Below are 26,646 nucleotides of genomic sequence, written 5' to 3'. Positions count from 1 at the left end.
TGACACATGCAATTGTTCAAAGGCATCCACTAAAGTATATCGCCATAAATTATCAACAGGTATTTAAAACAATTTTCGACTAATCTTTAATGGACCGTTGCAGGAATACTACACATAAATGAAAAGTCAAAGTTATCAACACAGGAAAAAAAAGGAGTTTATTCATAACTACAATAACGTATAATAAAAACAAATAAAAATTATGACAAGAAAGAAAAACAACCTGTTATGAGCTGGGGCTCAATACTCAAATGAGACTGCTCATTAGGCTATAGCCTCAAGTACCATGTCAGTATGAGTCCTGGTTTTGAGTTAACAATGTCATCAGATGTTGATGAAGTCAAATGGGCTATTAAAAAGGCTGTGAGGCCAATTTTGAGAGGTTGCACCTGTCATTTACAGATGGCTCATTTAAGTGACAAACATATTCAAGAGTGCCGTCTCTGATGGTGCACACCAAAAGATAACCATACACAATCACTAAAGTGCATTCTACACATACAGCTCTGGAAAACATTAAGAGACCACTGCACATATTTCTGATGACCTCCTACAGTTGCTGAGTGACATTTGAATGAGTTGACTGTCATATTCAAATTTGCATTGGTCTCAAATATGACAGTCAGCTCATTCGAATGTCACTCAGCAACATCAAAATGACAAAGAAAAATGTGTAGTGGTTTCTTCATTTTTCCCCCCAGCTGTATGTCCACATTCAACTCCTGAATACTGTATCAATGAGGAAGAGCAGCTAAACAAAGTAAATGATCCAGACTGTAATTTGTGCGAAGCACATCTGAGGTTGCACATATGACCCAATCTTTTACCCAACAGCAAGTTTTGTGCCACAGTCACGGTTGTATTGGTGTAATGAAAATGTACTCAGGTGTGCAAATGCAGATATTGTTATTTTGATATTTCAATGCTCATCTCCAAACCACTATGGAGCTCCCAAGGGGATATGGACTGTCTGCAATAATATCATGATACATTATAAACTGACTTTGCTTCTGGAATTTATAACTGAACGTATAATAACACTTTGAAGTTAAGATAACTTGAAAAAAAATTGTTCATGGAAAGTTTACATAATGATTTACCATTAACAAAAATACAGAACACAAAAGAACAGACAGTGTGTTTCTCTCACATCAAAATAAACAAGGACCATGTCTTTTAAACAATTCTCTACAGATTAAGTATTTCAAATATCTACAAAACATACATACAGAAGTTGTTTCTGAACTTTTCTTAAAATATTTTTTTAACTACTCCTTGTGTAAAGAAAGTCTAGGAGCATCATGTTTTCTTAAATAAAACATTTAACATTTAAACAAAACAACACCTAACATGGTGGTACCCCTCGGGGCTAGTCGTCGGGGTAGTTGCGCTGTCCAAAGGGCAGGACGGTCTGGTTGCGGTCGGGGTCATTCAGACGCAAGATACGGATCAGGCTGTTGACTGGGAGGGAACTAAAAGACAGAGAGCAGGAGTTTGGTGTGCATTAACATGGGTGAACACACACTTCTATGTATATTTTAATACACTTCTATGTATATTTTTAATGTACAGTACAGGCCAAAAGTTTGGACACACCTTCTCATTCAATGCGTTTCCTTTATTTTCATGACTATTTACATTGTAGATTCATCAAAACTATTAATGAACACATGTGGAATTCTTCAAAGTTGCTATTTTTTTAAATGTAATACCATATTCAGCAAGCCATAACTTGACAAATATTCATCTGTGGGCCAAATAACTTTGCATTTATTCATAGTTTTGATGCCTTCAGTGCGAATCTACAATGTAAATAGTCATGAAAATAAAGAAAACGCATTGAAATGACAAGGTGTGTCCAAACTTTTGGCCTGTACTGTATATTTGTTATCATTTATATCCATGTACTACTCTATGTGGTTATGCAAATTGCTACTAGAGGATAAATAAAGTGTTTTGAATTGAACTAAACTGAACTGAATTGAAAAGCTTAAATGGGAGTGTGGGACAACATCTATTTCAACACAGTAAGTCACAGGCATGGATGGACTAAGGACAGTTTAGGGCTGAGGATTGTAAGACAAAGCTTTTACAAACATTTACAGACTGCATTAAAGCAGCACAAGAGAGTTTGGGTCCAAAAAAATAACGAGGACTGTGATTGGCAAAGGACAATATACAGAGCACATAGGACACGGCTGTCGCACATGAGTCCCAAATCGATTTGCGTGGGTCTCATTTTCAGGTTGAAAAATCTGGAATTCCGTATTAATCCAGAAGAATCACATCCCTGAATAACGAGGCATGTGGAAGCTCACCTCATGCTCTGGGGAGTGAGGAAGATGAACTGTCTGTAGCGCTGACTGGACGCTACCTTCAGGAACATGTCCATGGAGATCCTCCGGTTCACCATGTCCTACAGTAGGGACAGAAGACAGCACTCAGTCAACTAGAAAAGCAGTTGATCCTCTGCGCTTCTGTGATCAACTATCTGGTGCGTCAACGGGAGAGGACTAATTGTAGCTAGAGAGAGGAGTTTTACCGGAGCAACACAGATCTTTAAACTTCAGATGTTTATTTTAAGGCATTAATGCGCCAACATAAAGGAACGTTTCAACGTTCTGCCACATCTTTGTCAGAGTCTAGTATACAGTAGCTCCCAGTCAACCTCTCTCACTCTGGGGTCGGGTAGATTTCATCAACAGGGGATTGATTTTGTATTCTAAAGTGGCAGTGTCAGTACAAACTGGATTCATAGATCTTGTGTGATTTACTGCAGTCCTGAAGGGAAGTACAGTTAGGTCCATAAATGGACCGTGACCCAATTTGTGTAATTTAGCCTCTGTTACACAACCAGGGTGCGTTTCCCAAAAGCATAGTTGCTAACTAAGTTAGCAACTTTGTTGGTTGCAATGCAATTTCCCATTGCCAACCACAATAACCAACCAACAGGTTAGCAACTATGCTTTTGGGAAACGCACCCCAGAATGGAATCAGCTTTAATTCATATTCGTTTAGCAGACGCTTCTATCTAAAGCGACTTACATGTCAATTCTATTACAAGGGGCATTGTCCCCAGAGCAACTTGGGGTTAAGTGCCTTGGTCAAGGGCACAATGGTGGAAGCCAGATTGAACTCACAACTTTACAGGCTACTGCATGCTAGCCCAGCTCCTTAGCCGCTACGCTACCACCGGCCCATTAACAGTGTGTAGCCTGTAACAGTGCCTCTGCATAGCGAACTCAGATGAGAATGTTGCAGTGTACCATGTAGACGTCAAACTCGTCCAGGGCTCGGAAGGGCGACTCGGTGATGGACCAGAGTGAGAGGACAAAGCAGACGGTCGAGAAGGAGCGTTCGCCGCCCGACAGAGAACGCATGTCGCTCAGAGACGCCTTGTTTTTGCCTCCGGGTTGGACCTACGGTCGTAAGCAGACAGATACAAAGATGTGGAACACAGAGAGAGACAAATAGCAAACATACAGTCCTTAAGATGTTTTAAAAATAAAAACGTTATATAAATATAAATGTGATATAAATGTCATGCTTCATCCCAAATACTGAATAAAAGTGTCTGGCAGACTAATTGTGAATGTGAATCTGAAGGCAACAGGTTTAAAACCAGACAGATGGAAATGGCAGTAATGGACTTTAGAACTGAACAGGGGTGTGAAACTGATAAAAGGGGTACAGTAAGGCTGCCTTCAGGTTAGACGTGCTGTAGAAACCTGAGGTGGACATACAGCTATGGAGAGAGCTTTATTCTTGTGGTCGAAGTTCATATGGCCGACATATCCTCTCTGTGCCAGGGTCATGTCAAAGTAGTACTTGCAGCGCAGTGAATAGAAACTAAATGGAGGGAGAGAATTATCCAAGGTAAGTCATATAAACCAAACATATACTGTAGGTCTTATTCTCCACCATCATGAATTCCCAAATTTTGTGAAAAGGAAAGTATTCTCACCCTCTCAGCTTGGCGTAAGCTTTCTGTCTGTGATGGATGATTTCTGAGATCACCTCGCCAAACTTTTTAAGGATTTTCACTTCCCTGGTAGTAGTAGTGTATTTCTGGTGGGCTTCTTGATATTGCCTGCGAACACAAGATCCAATCGTTCGTTCATCAGGAAGGAACATAACTGCCCAGTCTTACGGCACTTACCAGTGGCACCATTAAGGGTGGTGCAGAGAAAAACATCAGTTGGGGAACACACAAAAGTTGAGACAATATTTAAAAGGAGACAGTAGGTGGGTATACATGGACACTTTTATTCGGATTAGAATCAGAATGGTGGCACAATCGGAATAGAAATGACACATATAAACACCTTAATCGGAATAAAGCTACTGATCCGATTAGAATTTGACTCGGAATGAAAGAGGTGGTGTATTCCGTTCTTATTCCGACTGAACAGCCATGTATAAGGTCAACAGGATTGCCCGCTGTAGCTCCTCAAGCAAAATCAAAGCAGCAAGGGCTAGTCCGATCAAAGATTCTAAAGCGCTTGAGAGCACCTGATCAGAATAGAACATACGATACCCCATGTAAACAGGTGACCAATCTTTTTTTTAATTCGGAATAGTTTAAATCACTGTTCATGTAAACCCACCCAGAGTGAGAAGAAAGAGAGGACAACCAGACGGAAGAGAGGCAGTTACAGAGAAGAGTGAGAGAAACCCCAGAGGAGATTGTGCACGGGTGGACTGCAACTACATGCTTTACTGACAACCATGGGGGAAGTGAACCCAGAGGAAGTGGTAAACTGCCTAATAGAGAAGCCCTACAGCAGGGCTGTTCAACTTCAGTACCATGTGGGCCAGACAGGAAAACCACTGGGTCTTTGCGGGCCGCCCAAAATATGGTGTTGCTAAAATTACTATTGTGACTATAAGAGACATGCGTTCAGCAGTATCCAGCTACATTTAATCAGTTCAGTTAAATATATTCACAAACACTGGATGTGGTGGACCTTCCGTTATTCTGAAAAGAGTCCAAAGAGGTTCGAGTCCAAGACAAGACCGAGCCAGAGAGGTTCGAGTCCAAGACAAGACCGAGCCAAAGGTTAGAGTCCAAGTCAAGACCAGGACTAGTCGAGACCAAGTCAAGACCAAAGAGTCCAAAGAGGTTCGAGTCCAAGACAAGACCGAGCCAAAGGTTAGAGTCCAAGTCAAGACCAGGACTAGTCGAGACCAAGTCAAGACCAAAGAGTCCAAAGAGGTTCGAGTCCAAGACAAGACCGAGCCAAAGGTTAGAGTCCAAGTCAAGACCAGGACTAGTCGAGACCAAGTCAAGACCAAAGAGTCCAAAGAGGTTCGAGTCCAAGACAAGACCGAGCCAAAGGTTAGAGTCCAAGTCAAGACCAGGACTAGTCGAGACCAAGTCAAGACCAAAGAGTCCAAAGAGGTTCGAGTCCAAGACAAGACCGAGCCAAAGGTTAGAGTCCAAGTCAAGACCAGGACTAGTCGAGACCAAGTCAAGACCAAAGAGTCCAAAGAGGTTCGAGTCCAAGACAAGACCGAGCCAAAGGTTAGAGTCCAAGTCAAGACCAGGACTAGTCGAGACCAAGTCAAGACCAAAGAGTCCAAAGAGGTTCGAGTCCAAGACAAGACCGAGCCAAAGGTTAGAGTCCAAGTCAAGACCAGGACTAGTCGAGACCAAGTCAAGACCAAAGAGTCCAAAGAGGTTCGAGTCCAAGACAAGACCGAGCCAAAGGTTAGAGTCCAAGTCAAGACCAGGACTAGTCGAGACCAAGTCAAGACCAAAGAGTCCAAAGAGGTTCGAGTCCAAGACAAGACCGAGCCAAAGGTTAGAGTCCAAGTCAAGACCAGGACTAGTCGAGACCAAGTCAAGACCAAAGAGTCCAAAGAGGTTCGAGTCCAAGACAAGACCGAGCCAAAGGTTAGAGTCCAAGTCAAGACCAGGACTAGTCGAGACCAAGTCAAGACCAAAGAGTCCAAAGAGGTTCGAGTCCAAGACAAGACCGAGCCAAAGGTTAGAGTCCAAGTCAAGACCAGGACTAGTCGAGACCAAGTCAAGACCAAAGAGTCCAAAGAGGTTCGAGTCCAAGACAAGACCGAGCCAAAGGTTAGAGTCCAAGTCAAGACCAGGACTAGTCGAGACCAAGTCAAGACCAAAGAGTCCAAAGAGGTTCGAGTCCAAGACAAGACCGAGCCAAAGGTTAGAGTCCAAGTCAAGACCAGGACTAGTCGAGACCAAGTCAAGACCAAAGAGTCCAAAGAGGTTCGAGTCCAAGACAAGACCGAGCCAAAGGTTAGAGTCCAAGTCAAGACCAGGACTAGTCGAGACCAAGTCAAGACCAAAGAGTCCAAAGAGGTTCGAGTCCAAGACAAGACCGAGCCAAAGGTTAGAGTCCAAGTCAAGACCAGGACTAGTCGAGACCAAGTCAAGACCAAAGAGTCCAAAGAGGTTCGAGTCCAAGACAAGACCGAGCCAAAGGTTAGAGTCCAAGTCAAGACCAGGACTAGTCGAGACCAAGTCAAGACCAAAGAGTCCAAAGAGGTTCGAGTCCAAGACAAGACCGAGCCAAAGGTTAGAGTCCAAGTCAAGACCAGGACTAGTCGAGACCAAGTCAAGACCAAAGAGTCCAAAGAGGTTCGAGTCCAAGACAAGACCGAGCCAAAGGTTAGAGTCCAAGTCAAGACCAGGACTAGTCGAGACCAAGTCAAGACCAAAGAGTCCAAAGAGGTTCGAGTCCAAGACAAGACCGAGCCAAAGGTTAGAGTCCAAGTCAAGACCAGGACTAGTGAGGACCAAGTCAGAGACCAAAGTCCAAGAGGTTAGGAGTCCAAGACAAGACCCGAGCCAGAGGTTGAGTCCAAGAAGACCAACTACCCAAGTCAAGCCAAAGAGTCCAAAGAGGTTAGAGTCCAAGACAAGACTGAGCCAAAGGTTAGAGTCCAGGACAGAAAAAAAAAAAAAAGTCTTGGCGTACGACAGTATCAAGACAATCATTCCTGAGTTATTTTTGTTGATCTTAAAAGCAAAACAGTGTGGACAACACCCAGGGATTTGTAAATTATAGCCATTCCCCTTCCCCTCCAATATAAACATAATAAAGACACCTGGAATCGGTCGAGACCAAAAGCCATATTTGGCAAGACCAGTGCCAGAGACCGAGACAAGTCCAAGTCCAAATGCCAAGGAATCCGAGACCATAGAAAAAACATTGAGTCCAAGACTGGACTCGAGTACAACAGCCCTGGTGGAGAGTACAGGTGTGTGTGGAGAGTACAGGTGTGTGTGTGTGTGTGGAGAGTACAGGTGTTATGGAGAAAAGGTTGTTATTATTGAGAGGTACAGGTGTGTGTGGAGAGAAAAGGTGTGTGTGGAGAGTACAGGTGTGTGTGGGTGTGGAGTACAGGTGTGTGTGGAGAGTACAGGTGTGTGCGTGTGTGTGGAGAGTACAGGTGTGTGTGGGAGAGTACAGGTGTGTGTGTGGAGAGTACAGGTGTGTGTGGAGAGTACAGGTGTGTGTGTGGAGAGTACAGGTGTGTGTGTGGGGAGTACAGGTGTGTGTGTGGAGTACAGGTGTGTGTATTATTAGGTACAGGTGTGTGGAGGTGGTGTGTGGAGAGTACAGGTGTGTGTGGAGAGTACGTGTGTGTGTGGAGAGTACAGGTGTGTGTGGAGAGTACAGGTGTGTGTGGAGAGTACAGGTGTGTGTGGGAGAGTACAGGTGTGTGTGTGGAGAGTACAGGTGTGTGTGGAGAGTACAGGTGTGTGTGTGGGAGAGTACAGGTGTGTGTGGGAGGTGTGTGTGGAGAGTACAGGTGTGTGTGTGGAGAGTACAGGTGTGTGTGGAGGTGTGTGTGGAGAGTACAGGTGTGTGTGGAGGTGTGTGTGGAGTACAGGTGTGTGTGTGTGGAGAGTACAGGTGTGTGTGTGGAGAGTACAGGTGTATGTGGGTGTGGAGAGTACAGGTGTGTGTGTGTGTGGAGAGTACAGGTGTGTGTGGAGAGTACAGGTGTGTGTGGAGAGTACAGGTGTGTGTGTGTGGAGAGTACAGGTGTGTTTGGGGAGGGGAGCTACAGACCTGATAATAAGCTCTCGGTCCCCCTGCTGCTCCTGCTGGGTGTTGATGACGGCCCGCAGACGGCTGATCTCGAGGTCCAGGCTTTTCGCCGACTTCCTCACCTCCAGACGCTCTGGACAGATCTCCGAGGCCTTCGATATGGACTCCTGACAAAAACACACACACACACACACACACAATGTTATTCTGTAAGATATTTTCCTGGCTCTGCAAAGTGACATTTTTACAGCACAATTCCCTGGGGGAACCTGAACCTGTACAGTGCAAGTGTAACCTGTGTTGTGTTGACCGTGCAGCTCAGTCCTGCACTCGCCCGGACTCGAGCCCGCAAACAGCAGCATGTCGGATTGGCTAGCTCTCCCACTACCACGACCTCAAGACTACATGCTTCTGTGAATGTGCTCTGATGCTCCATGCCAACAAGTATATACATGGGTATAGGTATATATGTGCATGTGCTATGTGGGAGTTCTTATGCTAGTATGGGAAGGTACCTTGAGTTCCTGCTCTCTCTGTTGAAGGTTGTTTTTAAGCTCCTGGATGTTGTTAATGTGGGCTTTGCGTTTCTCCTCGTAATGTTTCCTGTGATGTTTACACTTCTCCACCTCTTGATCACATTTGCTCAGCTCCTCCTGTAACACACACACACACACACACACACACACACACGTCAGTATGGACACAAAGTGTTCTTCATGAACCAGAGCGCTTCTGCTCCTGATACGTCCCCCTTCCCAGCATGCTCGATCAGCAGTAGCTACGCACCCTGATTGGCTCGGCCTCCTCAGCGGCGCTGGCGATGAGCTCTCGGTGCCGCCGGTAGGTCTGCTCGGACTCCACTGCGGTGCTGCGCGCCACTTTCAGTTTCTCCTGGGCCTCCGCACACATCTGGCCAGACACGGTCAGCTTCTCCATGATCTCCTCCAGCTCCTCCTCCTACACACATGCAGCAGTGGACGTACAGAATGAGTACAGGTGACCAGGGCTCAGAGCCATGATGAGAGCAGAGTGAGTCTAGGTGACTAAGGTCCAGAGCCACAATAAAGACTGCAGAATGAGTACAGGTGACCAGGGCTCAGAACCAAGATAGAGAATGCAGAATGAGTCTAGGTGACCAGGGCTCAGAACCACAATAAAGACTGCAGAATAAGTCTATGTGACTAAGGTTCAGAACCACGATGTAGACTGCAGAATGAGTCTAGATTACTGTTGACTCTGTTGGCGCTGGCCCAAGGCTTTTCCCCGGTCTTAAACACTGGTGCGTTACCTCAGTGTTGTGTTTCCATAAGGAGCTGTACCATCGTAACCTGACTCTTGCCAGATGAATTTCGTTCCGCTTAGCTCCACCTAGCTTCACTCACATCCATCTGGGACCTCTTCCATTGAGAGTGATTTCTGCACCCGATTTTATGGTACAGCCAATCAGGACGAGGGCGGAGTTTCATAGATGTGACATAGCGTAGAAGCGACTGAGAGACTGTTATCAGCGTCACGGGTTGGCTTCGATGTGAGTGGTTGAAGTAGCACATCAATAGATGACGGACAAATGGCTTATTCAATCATATGCAAGCATTTTTTGATTAGGCCCAGCCTTCTGAAGCAACACTCCAATGGATTGGTCCCAGATGGATGAGTGGAGCTAGGCGGAACGAAATTCATCTGGCGAGAGTCAGGTTAGTACCATCGGGGACATTAGATAACATTGCTAGAAACTTCTAAACAGTGCTTAGCAATGGCACCGCAAGTATACGACAAATTAATTATTTCATTTAAACAAGTCATCACATTGTAAGAACCTGTATCCTTAATTATTTTGCAAAGTTTTTATATATAAGTAGATCGTTTTTCTTAACAAAAATAAGAAAAGACACTTATATTGCTAGGCAACCCTAAACAAATGCTACCGGGCTATTTTTAAATTTTTATTGTTTCGTCGTATTCCACGGCCCCGGTCCAGCCTCAAACATGGAAATCTAAATAGTCAGAGGCTTTACCCCAGACACCGGGGTTTTACCCCATAGTGGAAAAGGGCCATTAGGTTCAGGAAAAAATCAGAAAACTTGTTTTATAAGTGTATGTGTATGTGTGTCTGTGTGTGTGGATGTGTTTGTGATTGTGAGGGTGTGTGTGAATAAGCAGGTATGCTGGGTACTAACCAGTGGGACCAGGTCCTCAGACTGAGGTTCCTCCACATTCTGCAGTTCACTGATCTCCAGCTGCAACCTCCTGGATTGGTTCTGGAAAAAGAGGACTCATCAGCAAAAAGACACAATTTACCACCTGCCAATTATGTGTCCTGACCAAGAGACACCGGGCAATTAGCCAATGAGTGTCTGAGATAAAAGGGTTAAAGGTGAAAGGTCAACCTTGACTTTGGTGCGTTCATCATGGGTGGTCTTGAGCAGGGCGTTGTTTTGGCGGATCTCGGCGTCTAGTGTCTGCTTGTGCTGCCGGAGGCGGGTCAGGTTCTCCTGCTGGCTGTTAAGGGACGCCTGCAGATGGCTGTATGAAGCGAGGAACAGACAGACAAAGACAGACACAGACAGACAGAGAGTTTGAGTCTGTGTGTGACAGAGGGGTAAGAATGATCTACTCTTCTATTTAAACTGGAAACTTTGCACGTGGGAAAGCTTTTCACATTTACAAAGTTAGGGAAAGTCACCAAAAAATTCATAAAATCTGTGCAAGTTAATTAAAGTAATAATGCTCACATTACAATGCATAGGGGAAAAACAAGTAAAATCCTCATAAACACACACACACACACCTGATCTCTTCCTCCACATCTCCGCCCAGAACTCGTGCCCTTGCGTTGGCATCCGTGGAGTAGTAGCGGTTGGTGAACACCTGGTCGCCCGTCCCGGTGAAGGCCTCCCGGCAGTTCTGGGGCGGTCGGTTGTGCTGCATCACCCTTCTGGCCTCCGCCGTGTTCTACACACGCAAGGACGGGGGAAAAAAATAAGAACGTAGCCTCACATCATCTAATCTTCATCCTCATAGCAATGCCGACATTGTGCACCTCGCATCATCTAATCTTCATCCTCATAGCAATGCCGACATTGTGCAAGCACCTCGCATCATCTAATCTTCATCCTCATAGCAATGCTCTAATATTGTGCAAGCACCTCGTGATCATCTAATCTTCATCCTCATAGCAATGTCGACATTGTGCAAGCACCCTCGCATCATCTAATCTTCATCCTCCCTCAATGCCGACATTGTGCACCTCGCATCATCTAATCTTCATCCCTATAGTAATGCCGACATTGTGCAAGCACCTCGCATCATCTAATCTTCATCCTCATAGCAATGCCGACATTGTGCAAGCACCTCGCATCATCTAATCTTCATCCTCATAGCAATGCCGACATTGTGCAAGCACCTCGCATCATCTAATCTTCATCCTCACAGCAATGCCGACATTGTGCAAGCACCTCACATCATCTAATCTTCATCCTCACAGCAATGCCGACATTGTGCAAGCACCTCACATCATCTAATCTTCATCCTCACAGCAATGCCGACATTGTGCAAGCACCTCATCATCTAATCTACCTTTATCTCACAGCAATGCCGGACATTGTGCAAGCACCTCGCATCATCTAATCTTCATCCTCACAGCAATGCTCGGCATTGTGCAAGCACCTCACATCATCTAATCTTCATCCTCAATAGCACGCCGACATTGTGCAAGCACTCTCGCATCTAATCTTTCATCCTCACAGCAATGCCGACATTGTGCAAGCACCTCACATCATCTAATCTTCATCCTCACAGCAATGCCGACATTGTGCAAGCACCTCACTTCATCCTAATCTTCATCATTTTAATTCTTCATTCACAGCAATGCCGGTTACTGTGCAAATTCCCACATCATCTAATCTTCATCCCTTCACAGTAATGCCGCATTATTGTGCAAGCACCTCACATCATCTAATCTTCATCCTCACAGTACGCCGACATTGTGCAAGCACCTCACATCATTCTATCTTCTCTTCATCCTCACAGCAATAAGCACTCACATCATCTAATCTTTCCTCACAGCAATCACAGTAAAGTTCATCTAATCTTCATTGCAGCAAGCCGACTCACACCTCACATCATCTAATCTTCATCCTCACAGCAATGCCGACATTGTGCAAGCACCTCACATCATCTAATCTTCATCCTCATAGCATTGCCGACATTATGTAAGCACATCACATCATCTAATCCAAACTTGACACAACAAATTAATTACTCACATTAGGTCAGGGATTCATGCACACACCTGCACACACACACACACACCTTAATGACCAATATGGTCTCAATCCCCCTCATGTCGATCAGACAGTTGGCCACATTAGGGTCGTCAATTTCCAGAGCCTGCAGCACACTGAGGTACTGTGGGTGATTGACAGCCCTAAAAGCAGAGTTCAAAGGTCAACTAGGCCACACACACAAAAAAAAAGTGTTGCTATGTGTTGTCTTCTGTGTTTGGCCATCAAGAAGCAGGTGCTGTTATTAAGGTGTGTGTAGGTATGTGTAGGTGTAGGTGTGTGGTACAAGTGCTGACCTATGGGAGACGTTATAGAGCGCATCACTGTACTGGCTGACTATGATGGTGGGTCTCTTGTCCTTTAGGTATCTCATCGCCAGTGCCTGTAGATGGCGCTCATCTTGATGGTTGTCACAGCAGAACGCCATCAACAGACTCTTCAGACAGCTCTCCACAGCCATAGCCAGAGAGGGGTCCTTAAGACGGATACAGTAACCTACAACACAACATAAACACGTTAGGAGACAAGCATTATGCCTGCTTGAAATGTTTGTGTGTGTGTGTGTGTGTGTGTGTGTGTGTGTGTGTGTGGTCTAACCCAGTGGCCCGACAGGTTTCTTCCGGAACACTCCCTTGTTGTAGGCCTCGTCGATGGCGTTGAGCAGCGCGGGCATGTGATCGCCAAAGCGGCGGATGCGATTGGTGCGGCTGGCCTCCAGTTGACGGAGGCTCTGTTCCTTGGAGTTACACGAGCGCTGGAGGTCCTGCTCCTCACGCCTGAGAGGCACAAAGACCACACACACACACACACACACACACGTTACAGGAGCGTTGGAGGTCCTGCTCCTGAGGCACAAAAACCACACACACGCACGCACGCTGGAGGAAGACCAGGGACAGGAGGCGGGAGAGAATGGCAGAGAACTCAAAAAAAAAAAAAAAAAAACTACAATAAAATCTAGGGGAATAACAATAGCTAGACGTGTTTGACTGCAAAAGGAAGCCGAGACACCATCTCAGTCTACTGAGGATGGGTAAAAGGGAGATGAGGAGAGTAGGACACCACTGAGAAGAGAGAGCGAGTACAAGATGTTACCTTACAGATGAAAGGACCAAAGTGTCAATAGTGAGAGATGTCTGTGCTTAGATGGACTGGTAGATGGGTGGATGGAAGGGTGAAGGGGGGTGCAGACAGAAGGAGGAAAGAATGCATGAAAGGAGGGACATAGGAAGAGAAGTAGAGGGGAAGAATGTGTTTTGGAATATTGCAAAGGTCACCCTGAGCTGTGTGACGTTTTTACAATCCCCTGGTGGACACCATTGTAAACAGCTGTACAATAAGGGTCACACCTTCACCAGGGTTTTCCCGCACAGGTTTTTTTTTTTTATCCACAAAAGCAACTGCTAGCATTAACAAAGTAAGATTTATATCTTCCTCTTAATAGTTGTTACTCGAAACAACTATTCCCATCACCCACACCCTGCATCCACAATTAGCCCTGCTGCCACAACAACCTCTACACACGCCATTCTTCTGTTGCCCCTTTGCCCCCTGAATGTTTCATTCCCTGGGTGCGAGACTTCGAGTCTGCGGCGGTAGAGAGCCCTGACCTCATCTTGTCGAGGTTGTCCTTGGCGGCGGCGACGGCCTGCTGGAACTGGTCCAGCTGCTGGGTCAGCGTGGAGTCGCGGTGCGCCAGGTCCTCCAGCTCCAGCTGCAGCCCTGCCAGGCGCGCCTCGCGAGCCTGGCTGTCCGCCGCAGACGCTGTGCTGATGCTGGAACGACAACAAAAGAGTATGGACAGATCAGCGTTTAGAGATCATCTGTTGGACACCTGCGAGCCTTGCTGTCGGCCGCCCACGCCTGCCTGATGCTAGAATAACAACAACAACAACAACAAAAAAGTGTACGGACAGGCATTTAAAGATCAGCTGTTTAGAGACACATTTGAAGTGCTTTGTTTACTCAAGATGTCAACATCTCTTATTTTACTTTTAAATGGTGTACAGCTGTTTTCCTTGGTTTTGACTTTTGTTTTTACTGTGATGAAAGTCAATGTTTGTGTGTTTTAGTTTATCTTCAGAAACTTTCAATAACAGTTAATTCACACACACACAAAAATGTCAACAGTTTTGAAAAACAAAAACAAAAAAAACAATTAGGAGCAGGATGCACCTGTGCTGCAATTGCACTAGTTTTTATGAACAAAAGCAATAGAGTGCAACATTTCCTGTTTTTAGGTCTACTCCTTAAATAGTAACTGCCAATTACTTCCGATAATTAACAGACTATACGCACAATACGCTAATGTATAATTATAAACATTGTACATATGCAATATGTTCGTATTTAAATGATATTTACACAACACACAAACAACACAAATACCCACAATATTTTTCAGTGCCTAGTCAACATCCACCTGACATCCCAGAGCCACCTACACACACACACACACACGACACACACTGATAGAGTTTTACACACCTGTGGTCACCCTCTCACCTGAGTTTGAGCTCATCTATGCGCTTGGTGAGCTGCTCTTTGTCCTTCTCCAAGTCCCGCTGATTGGTTTTCAGCTTGTGGCTGCTAGCCTGAAGACAAGGTGGTCACAAAAGATGTAAGAAAGGCAAACAGACTGCAAAGCAGAAACCAATGTGGGTTTGGAGTTAATCCCTGTAATAATAATAATAATGATAACAATTAATAATAATAATAATAATAATGTTTATAGTCCACAAATGTAGAAATTTGTCTTTGGCTTCACAGGTTATTAAAGACACAAATGGACGTAGAAGGAAGAAAGGCAGCTCACCACCGTACCCAGTGGGTTTGGATTGAGCCTACACCTAGGGCCAACATTTAAATACCGTATGGATTACTCACCACCGTACCCAGTGGGTTTGGACCGAGCCTACACCTAGGGCCAACATTTAAATACCGTATGGATTACTCACCACCGTACCCAGTGGGTTTGGATTACACCTAGGGCCAACATTTAAATACGTGATGGATTACTACCACCACGTACCCAGTGGGTTTTGGACCGAGCCTAGTGGGTTTGGACCCAGAGCCTACACCTAGGGCCAACATTTAAATACCGTATGGGATTTGGACCGAGCCTATGGATTACTCACCACCGTACCCAGTGGGTTTGGACCGAGCCTACACCTAGGGCCAACATTTAAATACCGTAATGGATTACGTATGGATTACTTACCACCGTACCCAGTGGGTTTGGACCGAGCCTACACCTAGGGCCAACATTTAAATACCGTATGGATTACTCACCACCGCACTCCGACCACCCTAGGGCCAACATTTAAATACCAGTTACTTTGGACCGAGCCTACACCTAGGGCCAACATTTAAATACCGTATGGATTACGTATGGATTACTCACCACCGTACCCAGTGGGTTTGGACCGAGCCTACACCTAGGGCCAACATTTAAATACCGTATGGATTACGTATGGATTACTTCACCACCGTACCCAGTGGGTTTGGATTGAGCCTACACCTAGGGCCAACATTTAAATACCGTATGGATTACGTATGGATTACTTACCACCGTACCCAGTGGGTTTGGATTGAGCCTACACCTAGGGCCAACATTTAAATACATTTAAATGGGTTTGGACCCCCTACACCTAGGGCCAACATTTAAATACCGTATGGATTACGTATGGATTACTTACCACCGTACCCAGTGGGTTTGGATTGAGCCTACACCTAGGGCCAACATTTAAATACCGTATGGATTACTCACCACCGTACCCAGTGGGTTTGGACCGAGCCTACACCTAGGGCCAACATTTAAATACCGGGATTACTTTAAAGTGGGTTTGGACCGAGCCTACACCTGGGCCAACATTTAAATACGTATGGATGGATTTACTTACCACCGCATCTAGTGGGTTTGGGACCCTACACCTAGGGCCAACATTTAAATACCCATGATGGATTATGGGTTACGTTACCCAGTGGGTTTGGATGGATTTTAAATACCGTATGGATTACTCACCACCGCATCCCAGTGGGTTTGGACGAGCCTACACCTAGGGCCAACATTTAAATTACTTTCACCTAGGGCCAACATTTAAATACCGTATGGATTACTCACCACCGTACCCAGTGGGTTTGGACCGAGCCTACACCTAGGGCCAACATTTAAATACCGTATGGATTACGTATGGATTACTTACCACCCTAGGGCCACATTTAGTGGGTTTGGATTGAGCCTACACCTAGGGCCAACATTTAAATACCGTATGGATTACGTATGGATTACTTACCACCGTACCCAGTGGGTTTGGATTGAGCCTACACCTAGGGCCAACATTTAAATACCGTATGGATTACGTATGGATTACTTACCACCGTACCCAGTGGGTTTGGATTGAGCCTACACCTAGGGCCAACATTTAAATACCGTATGGATTACGTATGGATTACTTACCACCGTACCCAATGGGTTTGGATTGAGCCTACACCTAGGGCCAACATTTAAATACCGTATGGATCTAGAGTTCACTAGCCTGACGTAGCCATACTTAAAATTTTATTCAGAATTTGAGTCTGGAATCAGAGTGTAGGGATGTGATTACGGGGCGTGTTTCAACCGATAAAGGGAGGGATAATGCCTCTGCACACAATTGGATAGACCTAACCAATCAGACCAAGGAAATAGCCTACCATGAATCCTAGTGGCCAACATATCCTTCATCTAAATAATATTCAAAGAGGCTAGTCAATGGAACGAGTCCAGAACGAACTTCCAGGACTCAAATTTTGTGGCCGGGGCTAATTCGGACTGGCTTCCAGGCTAGGAGTTCACAACTGTACCCTGTGGGTTTGGATTGAGCCTATACCTAAGACACGCCACTTTCAGATATTGGGGGTGTTACGATACATTTGCAAAAAAAAATACATGTCATCTCATCTCAACTATGGGCGCAGCCATGTTTGCAGTAAGGTTGCACGTCCACCTCTGGGTACCCACAAGTACTCCGAGGTAAAGTGGGCGTGTCTGCGCAAAATGCCGCAAGAAAGCTGGGTAATTTACACTTTCCAACTCGGGCAATGGATTTACACGTCTAATGGAAAATCCATTGTGTGCTCATTGTGTGCTTCACCTCACTGTATGTTCACTGTGTGCTCTGTGTGTATCACTAATTCACAGATGGGATAAATGCAGAGACCAAATTCCTTGTATGCGCAAGTATACTTGGCCTAATAACCTGATTTACATCTGATTTACAAAAGGCAGAGAATGTCCAAAGTTTTGGGATCATTTCAAACAAGACAACAAGGTGCAATGTGCAAAGCAGAACTGGCATACCATAACAGCACATCAACTATGATTCAACATCTGAACCGAAGGCATCCAGTTGTTAACACCAGCTCACCAAGCATAGCCGACACAAGGCAACATTGATGTTTAGCTGATTTAATGTATGATGTATGTAATGATACTTGCGCTAATTAGAACGTAGGTCTACAGTATTTTTAGCAGCTGTAGCCTAATGTCGTGAGTTGATATGATGTTAAGTTGTGGAAACTGAAAGTAGTAAACTAATTCATGTTAAATTGCAAGTGAGCAATACACCAAAAAAGTCCTCATCACAATCAAACTCACCTCTGTCCCTCACACACACACACACACTCCATTACTTTACAGCAGTGGTCCCCAAACTTTTTCTTCCGAGGGCCAGCTCACTATGCCTGGCTCTAAGAGAGGGCCAGAGACTCGGAGTATCAGTAACCATAAATAGCTTAGTGCTGTGAACATCAGCAGTCTACCTTAGTCGAATATTCCATTACGTTTAATCTATAGGCTATTGCAATTTAATACCATTGTTAGCTGTGTTTATGTTGCCATGCCATATCAGTGTGTAACTCAAATTAAATAATACTAATAAAAAGACTTTTGCATTCCCAAAAGTATATTTTATTAAAAATGGGTGAACTCTGAAAATGTAAAGTTCTCAAACTCTTTACTCTGAAGTGGTCTGAAATGACCACCATTCTAACTTTCACTCACCTGAACTTGTGACCTCTTTGTAGGCCTATGAACATTTGAACGAGTGAATACAAAATAGAAATAATTATCCCAGAAAGTCCGAGAAATATGACTTGAATAGAAGTTAGTTAGTTATTAACAATTAATTGATAAACTTTTACAATACTTTTGAGCACTAATGCAGTCAACATAGGCCTCTTACATTGTTTGCAGGTAGGCCTACATTTCATTCCATTTTTGATGGCAAACGCGAAACAGCGCCAAAATAACCACCAGTGGACAAAAAGAATATTACATGTGTACTGTTAAGACTCGCCATAGAGAATGAATGGGGGAAATTACGGAGGTCATAGATTGACGATGTCGTACTCCCGTGCGGGCCAGATGCTATATACTACGGACATGTTTTGGGGGGCCACCCAAAATGAGGTGGCGGGCCGTAGTTTGGGAACCACTGCTTTACAGCATGACATTTGTTGCGCATATTAAGAAATTGCACTTAATAAAGCATATTTTTTTTTTAATCTGATTCCTCGATTGATCAATTAATTTAAAAAAAAATAAAAAAGTAGATGCAAAAAAAAAAAAAAAATCAGTAGAATTTTTGTGATGAAAATCGATTGAAAAAAGCTTTTATTCTTTATCAGTGTATGGGAAACTGGCCAATGTTTCTGGTGTGTGTGTGTGAGTGTGTGTGTGTGTTACCTCTACAGCCTTGACCGCTCGGTTGCGCTCCTGAACATCACTGCGCAGCTGGGCACCCTGCGGCTGCAGCTGCTGCAGACGCTCCGTCACCTGTTCCAGCTGCTCGTGCTGCTCGCAGTACTTCCTCTCTGCTTCGTCAACCTTCGCCTACGCAAAACAGGATCATTACAACCGCTGCAGCTTTATACCGTAATTTCCCAACTATAAGCTGAGGTTTATACATTGATTTTGCAAAATGTCTTGGGGCAGTTAATATGGTATTAATATGCTTTTGTTTTTTAACTTGCATAAAACACCGTCCTGCGGTTTATACACAATGTGGCGAATACACAGGAAATTACTGTACGCGTGTTTAAAACAGGGCTTAAAGCTAGGAACATCCCTGTGTCTGAGTTTTGAAGAAGTCATGTGACAGTAGACATTTTTCGGTGACGGCTGTTTTTAGGGCACAGGTTAGGAGATGGGATTTAGATCACTGAAACTGTGGAGTAAGTGACGGGTCAATTAAAGCCATCCTTACACCAGAAGACTTTGACAAGATGTGGGAAAGATTCTTGAATGGGTTTTGGGGTTGTAGTCGAATGTAATCATTATGATACATATTTTCTTCTGAGATACTTGAAATGTAAAATTCAAGACTTTTCCTCAGTGGTTCCTTGTTGGTGGAATGAGTCCTCTCCATTCCTCTGATAGTTTTGGGTCTTTCAAGAGGGGTTTAAAGGCATATCTGTTAAGTATGCACTTAATTAAGTGTGTAATATATTATAGAATTTGTTTATTTACATTAGGCTATTGATTGATTGACATTGTTGTTTATTATTGCTATTCCCTTAATGTAGTCTTACCAACTTTTTAAAACGGTTTATTGTTAATTTAGCTATTGTATTGTTTTTTTGTAAGTCGCTTTGGACAAAAGCGTCTGCCAAATCCCATAACCATAACCATGCAACAAAAAAAAGATACCTTCCATTCTGCAACCTTCTGGTCATATTTCGGTGTTGACCTCTCTTCAGCCTCCATTCGATCACTCATAGGGCCTAGCTCCCTCTCCATTTCATTAACCTACACAAACACACACACTTTTTAACAAATAAATATATAAACAATAAAAATGTCTCTAATGCCATTAACCATCCAGTTACAGTACATTATGAGACACAGAGAATTACCCAATGGATGAGCTAACTGTATGCTATGTAATTTGAAAGGTGAAAGGTCACCTTCACAGCTTTTGCTGACTGGTTATGAACACCTAAATCCTCTAAACAATGCCGCACTACTGTTATGCTTAAGGGCATTAGTGCGCCGTGTGTGTTTAAATGAGTCACTCACCAACGCCCAGGCCATTTGGTTCTTGAGGTTGTCTAGCTTTTTGTTCATTTCTTCCAGCGAGGACAAACCCTTGTACTTCTCCTCCTTCTCCTTAAACATTCTCTTCAGCTCCTCCAGAGTCTAGGGCAGGCAGACCAGAGAAGTGGACTTACACAATGCAACACATCAAATATAACCAAGTGCTATTAATCTTATATTAAGATACAAAATCTAGTTGGTATTGTTTTTAGTATAAAGACCTACCTAACGCTCTCATTTTGACTAAATTTTATAGGACTTTTACTTATTTTAAAGCATCTTATCAAGACAAATTTGCTTAACATACTGGCAGGCAAATTTGCTTGTTTTCATGATGAGACGTCTTAAATTAAGTCAAATGATTTTACGAGAAAGCACAAGGTAAGTCTCTTTATACTAAAAACATTTCCAAATGTTTTATATTATATACTTTAATTACTCTTCTGCTGTTAAAGAATGTGTTTGTCTTGTATGTATGCTGCTGAGACCATGAATTTCCCCTGGGGATCAATAAAGTATCTATCTATCTATCTATCTATCTATCTATCTAAATAGATTTTAATATAAGATTAATAACACTTGGTTAGATAAACTTTTTTTGCAGTGCATTCTCTTGGTGTGTTTTGTTTAGAAATGGGCATATTAATTAAACATATTAGTTTAAGTTTAAAAGTCAACTGTCGGCTCAAGTTACATGGGAGAGTCAAAGGCAAAACACTGCTTGGCTGACTAACTTTAAACCAGGGAAGACTCCAGAAGGAGAAATACTTTTAGAGTTATAAAAAAAATCTATAATTTACCTAGTTCATTACATAAGTACTCAGTTAATTGAATTACTGTGTAATTGAAGTAATGTTATTTTATTAGTACATCATACTATTTACTGCATAATCATCAAAGAAATTCATACATCTATAAGTCCACAAAATAAAATTACCTCAATATTATCTATACAGAGGTCTATTTCTGACTTGATGTTAAGTTATGTTAAAGGATATGAGTGAAGTGATGTTAAAGGACATTTGTGAATCAGGGTCTGACCTCCTCATGCTGATCCACGGTGTTCTGGGTGAGACCTTGGGTCTTGATGATGTAGTCATAATCCTCGTTCATCTGCTCCAGCTGGGTGGCCTTCATGAAGAACTACAACACAACCAGTTCATCAGCTGGCGTGGCCTTCATAAAGAACTACAACACAACCAGTTCATCAGCTGGAGTGTGCTCCACAAGAACATTCTTTACCGCCCAAACCAATACGCTGATCTCACAAACACACTGACAATGATGCCCGACTTACTGACTGCTGTGGTGACCGACTTACTGACTTCTGAATAAACTAACAACTATGACCTTCACAGGCAAAACAGCCGACACAGTATGCAATATGGTCACAGCATCCTAAGACTTACAAAATTGGCCATATAGACATTGTTATGGCTAGGTTCACATTTCAAGGCCAAACCAGACTTATTCACTTGATGTGACACATATCTGATGATGTCAAAACAGTGTGAACAGTGCAAGTCACATGAAATCTGACTTTTTCCATTCTCATTTGGGCCACTTCTATATGTGGTACTAAATCAGATACAGGCGTGATTTATTTTTATTTTTTTTGCAATGCGACCGCAGTCTGAATAGTTATCGTATTTCATGCGACTTTTATGTCAACAGTCAGGGATTTTGCAAGAAAGTTGCGTTTGTTTGTGTTTATGTTTACATTCATTAGCAGATGCTTTTGTACAAAAAAACAAACATTATATTTTAACCAAGGACCAAACGATACACACCAGAGAAATCAGTATTGCCAGAGAAATTCCACACAGGGTTTGTTTTCTTTGGGGGACAGGCTGCCCTCACTTAGTTTGTTTCCAGTTTTCGGAGCCTGGGCTGCCTATATAGACTGTTTTTTTTTTTTTACAGTGTACTCACAGAATGAGTAGCTAGAGGTCATGAGAGGAGTGCTGAATGTGACAAAAATGTTATGCCCTTTAAATCACATAAAATCCCTGACTGCGCCTTTAATAGACATTTGCACTGGGAGTAATGCGGAGTGAATGCTGAAGGTGGTCTTTTGTTGAGGCCTGACGGTCAACAGACGACCGTCCTGACGGTTCCACGGGATGCTCTGAACTCTGGATTTCCAGGGTATGACGCTTTTGGCCCTTGGTTAAAACACAATTCTCATAAATCTCTGTTTCAATTGGTTTCACCTAGCTCGAGTAGCAGAAAGCCATAGCGCTACAGTCTTGGGGGGCATGAACATGGGGGCTCATGAGCATATGAGTGTGGTGCTATGGCTGTGGAGCACCAGCGAAGTGGTGTTCCAATCTCTGATGTGGTTTATGGCATCACTCAGTGGAAATGGAAGAGAGCTACAAAGGTCATTCACAGTCAGGCTAGCTGCGTGCTGTGCCTGTGTTTGTTTGTTGTTGTTGCCACATTAATAAAAGCAATGTGAACAGCCACACACACAAAAAAATCAGATTTGAGCAAAAATTCCCATTCCCAAAATTCCCATTCCCAAAATTCCCATTCCCAAAATTCCCATTCCCAATGTTCAAGCAATAAAAGTGTTTGTCCAGAGCTCAAGCTCTACCTTGTATTTATCCGCCTCCCCTTTAGAATGCAGGAAATGCTTGCTCATCTCCTGAGTTAGAATGGACACGGGGTTGTCCACCTGGGCACAACAATCGACAGGAAGTGCAATCGGTTATCAGGAAACAGCATCACACTACACAGAGATGACATAGCGATATAGCAATGGCACTGATAAAGATGGCTTATCCCCAAGTACCTGTATGTTGAAGAAATCCAGTATAGAGATCAGCTCATCCTTCTTCGAGGAAATCAACTGACCTGGTATAAAAAATTTGTTTTGCTTGAAGTTGGTACACATGTAGTTTAGCTACATAAATCTTCTGTAACTAAAGCTCAAGTACAAACTGGTCAGTCTAGCTTTCAGTGCAGTGTTAAAAACAATGTAGTTCTTCCACCTGAAAATAATGGCTTCAAACTAAGATTTTGCTGATACACAGACTGTCAATACTGATATGGACGCCTGGCATTGCTCTATCCAGGTCTGTTGACCCTTTTTGTCAGTTCTCAACCTACTGGGTACCCCCTTAGTGCTTAATGGGTACCGGGTACGTTGAAAACTGATAGAAAGCGGAACTCCTAAATTGTATTACTTCAATATGTTGGAAACTACAAGTGCTGAGGTTCTCATGGATTGTATCTGTGGGCATAGCCGCCTTTACCGGTTTTACTGCGGAGTTTATACGTCCTGAGGCCTTCACTGGAGATGCGCAGATCCAGAATAATGGACTCGCCGTAGACCTCGGGCTTAAAGGCGTCGTTCCCCCTGTTTTTTATCGTGATGGACACTTCAGCAGAGCTGGGAACAGAGACGTGTGCTTTAAGAGACACTGCTGACACTCCAAATGCAGCCGTCAGAAATACACACACACACTAATTAGAAACATTATGGTTATGGGATTTGCCAGATTATCTTACATAATATATTACTGGAGTCACATTTTAATTCTATACACCATAATCAGTTAAGACAAATACCACATACCTAGAAGATGAGCTCATATACTATTATCAGGACAGACAAATCATTTAAGTGAACAAAAAAGATGATGCAAAAGCTGACTTTGCCTTTCATTTTGAGAATGGAGGCTTGTTATTGGATTTGGTTAGTCTGTTACTGTTGCCCACTGTTACAGGGAAACAGTGGGCAACAGTAACAGACATCTCTGTAGATGTTTGTTACAACAGTAACAGACATCTCTGTAGATGTTTGTCACAACAGTAACAGACATCTCTGCCTCTTTATTCACCTTTCTCCCTCCTTGACGAAGCATTTGAGTGAAGAGCCTCTGCTGGTGGTCTGAGCATTCCCCCCCAGTGCCACAATAAGGGCTGTGAGCACAGCACTCTTCCCACCTGAGGACAGACGCCTCAAAATTAAGATGCGCGCACACACACACACACACAAACACATATACACGGACAAATATTACCCGTTCACGGACCCACAAACACAGACACTACTATGCTACTTCCCCCCCAGTGCCACAATAAGGGCTGTGAGCACAGCACTCTTCCCACCTGAGGACAGACGCCTCAAAATTAAGATGCACACACACACACACAAACACGGACAAATATTACCCGTTCACGGACCCACAAACACAGACACTACTATGCAACACGGCAACGCAACTTAACAATACAAAATATGTGTGTTGGTATATATAATTTGCCAATTTGGGGGGGGTATAGAACACCTTACACACAGAGGAACAAAAAGTTAGATATTTTTTAAAGATATCCAGGGCAAATGCAATCCAAATGTTTAATTTAATCCTTGACTTTCCTTACTGCAAAGAGTAGTGCATGCTAAGCCACCCTAAATAGGTCCTGTATAGGTGCATATTCTAATCAGTGGCCAATGGCCTAGTTAATTAATCACCAATCATGTTATAGAGATGCATGGGCACATACTGTAGGCCTACTGTACATTGATACAATAAAACATTACGTTAATCCTACCACAAAAAAACAAGATATTTCCAATTCCTGATTTAAGCCATATAATGCAATGTTCTAAAATAAAAAATGTATATACATTTACACTGGAGCAGAGATGTATCTACATTTCCACCACGTCTACTAGGACTTACTAGGACTAATCTGGTCAGTGCCAAAGAATCCCATGTCTTGAATTGAATGCAAAGTGCCTTGCAACAGCTGATACATATCTCCCCGTTAACTCAAGATGGTACATAAAACCCTGTACATGGCACATGAAAATCACACAAATAGGCTATTAACAATCACGTGTGTGACATGACAGAAGTGCATGTGAGGGTTACAAGACAACATGAGGGAAAAGGCGGATAAAGAGAAGGCCTCACTCACTTCCATTGTTCCCAACCACAAAATTGACATTCGGTCCGAACGTGAAGGGGCCAAGATGTGCGTGGCACATGAAGTTCTTCAGTGTGATGCTCTCTATAATGCCCACATCTCCCGTCGTCTAAACAAACAAGTCAATTTACGTCAAAAATACAGTCGACAGAGTGCAAGACAATAGATTACATGCAAGATAATGTAATTCGCAAAGTTGATTCGTTTGAAAGACGTACGGAGACTGAAGACACGGGGTCAGCTTCAAGTTGAGAAATTGTTGGAAACTCCAAGTCTTCATCGTCGTATACTTCTGGTTGAGAAGACCGTGACCTCTTGTGCTGACTCTCTCCCGTAGACTGAATCTTCCGTTTGGACATCTTTACGCAAATTGCTCTGTTGGTAAGGATTAATGTGTTACTTGATTAATGTTAACGTTGACAATTCAGTAGTCGTTGTTGTGATCGGAGTTCCTGTCAAATAGGATGTGAGCTAAGGCTTTCGTTTCTCCGGAAAACTCCCCTGACAGTGGTGGTGCCCCAACAACTTGGGGAAAGCCCGTAAAGCCACAGCAAACCATCATAACATGAACTGACAACCTAAGCCAGCAAACAGACACAACTTCAACAGAGGTAAAAATTAGTTTGTCTAAACTAAACGGACGTGTAAACAGACACTTATCAATTGTGATATTTCCAAATATACACCTTTACATAACAACAATGCCAAGTCCCCAAGCCTAATTTCCATGGGAATCAGTCAGCGTACGCTTAACTTCTAGACTTGGTCAGTTAACTTATAGATCTAGAAAGCAAACCTATCATAGCATACCCTTAGGTTTAACTAGGAATACACGATCCTGTGTCCGTTAACGTTACTATTATTTTTTCGTTTGCCGATTTACCAAACGTTAGCCGATTTAGCTAACGTTAACTGCACTAGCCGTGATGTGTTATGACGTTAGCTAGCTGACATTGACTAATCGCAACGTTAGACCTTCTCAATATAGACACAAACTTAATCTCATCAAAGTTCATTTATAATCTTGTTTAAACCAAATTTCAGGAACACAAGAGTTTACTTGATAGGAATCCAGTTGTCCAGAGTCCGTCCTCTCGTCCATTCCCGCGCGTGCAACGTCAAACCACAATGTCATCATCTGTGCCCCGCCTATCAATAATCTTTGCCAATCAGAGCTGGTTGCACATGTTATGTGATTTTGACTTTATTTTTATTTTTATTTTGCCCTGAAAGATTTATAGGGTGATTAAAACACCAAATTTTAATTTTTAAAAAATAGAGAAAAATGTAAATTACAGATCTTATTTTATGGATT

General features: G+C 43.4%; 1 protein-coding gene and 1 long non-coding RNA gene across 4 annotated transcripts; both read right to left on the bottom strand.

Annotated features, from left to right (window-relative positions):
* Nucleotides 1–62: 62 nt before the first annotated feature.
* On the bottom strand, nt 63–26,480 carry si:dkey-119f1.1 (Structural maintenance of chromosomes protein 6-like). 2 transcript variants are annotated; one of them, XM_048250503.1, is made up of 27 exons: nt 26,392–26,480; nt 25,550–25,706; nt 25,323–25,440; nt 24,239–24,344; nt 23,651–23,787; nt 23,188–23,249; nt 22,990–23,070; nt 21,432–21,533; nt 20,373–20,492; nt 20,004–20,102; nt 19,041–19,187; nt 14,819–14,907; nt 13,924–14,088; nt 12,911–13,089; nt 12,610–12,808; nt 12,342–12,456; nt 10,819–10,982; nt 10,418–10,553; nt 10,208–10,288; nt 8,817–8,987; nt 8,546–8,683; nt 8,052–8,197; nt 3,965–4,090; nt 3,744–3,849; nt 3,267–3,419; nt 2,319–2,416; nt 63–1,472 (listed from the first exon to the last, which is right to left on the bottom strand). In XM_048250503.1, exons 2-27 carry the CDS (start codon nt 25,688–25,690, stop codon nt 1,370–1,372), a joined length of 3,282 nt encoding a protein of 1,093 aa, XP_048106460.1. In that variant the 5' UTR covers nt 25,691–25,706; nt 26,392–26,480; the 3' UTR covers nt 63–1,369. The 2 variants fall into 2 exon arrangements, with proteins under 2 accessions (XP_048106460.1, XP_048106461.1); XM_048250504.1 differs by lacking the exons at nt 25,550–25,706; nt 26,392–26,480 and adding an exon at nt 25,085–25,194 and having other exon boundaries at nt 25,323–25,395.
* On the bottom strand, nt 15,468–17,430 carry LOC125299285. 2 transcript variants are annotated; one of them, XR_007194348.1, is made up of 5 exons: nt 16,561–17,430; nt 16,400–16,470; nt 15,964–16,116; nt 15,669–15,915; nt 15,468–15,567 (listed from the first exon to the last, which is right to left on the bottom strand). It is a non-coding gene; the product is annotated as an uncharacterized LOC125299285 (long non-coding RNA). The 2 variants fall into 2 exon arrangements; XR_007194349.1 differs by lacking the exon at nt 16,400–16,470.
* Nucleotides 26,481–26,646: the final 166 nt, after the last annotated feature.

The sequence above is a fragment of the Alosa alosa genome, chromosome 8 (genome assembly GCF_017589495.1).
Source record: "Alosa alosa isolate M-15738 ecotype Scorff River chromosome 8, AALO_Geno_1.1, whole genome shotgun sequence".
Classification (NCBI taxonomy): Eukaryota; Metazoa; Chordata; class Actinopteri; order Clupeiformes; family Clupeidae; genus Alosa; species Alosa alosa.
Note: the sequence above shows the minus strand (reverse complement) of the source record. Positions and strands in the feature narration are given on the sequence as shown.

Bases quoted from the DNA above. Each gene is read 5' to 3' on its own strand.
- si:dkey-119f1.1 (XM_048250503.1), bottom strand. From the start codon at position 25,690: ATGTCCAAACGGAAGATTCAGTCTACGGGAGAGAGTCAGCACAAGAGG. The intron at 25,441-25,549 runs GTACGTCTTTCA...TTGTTTGTTTAG, and splicing joins ACCCCGTGTCTTCAGTCTCC to ACGACGGGAGATGTGGGCAT. The intron at 12,809-12,910 runs GTTAGACCACAC...GTTGTGTTGTAG, and splicing joins GAAACCTGTCGGGCCACTGG to GTTACTGTATCCGTCTTAAG.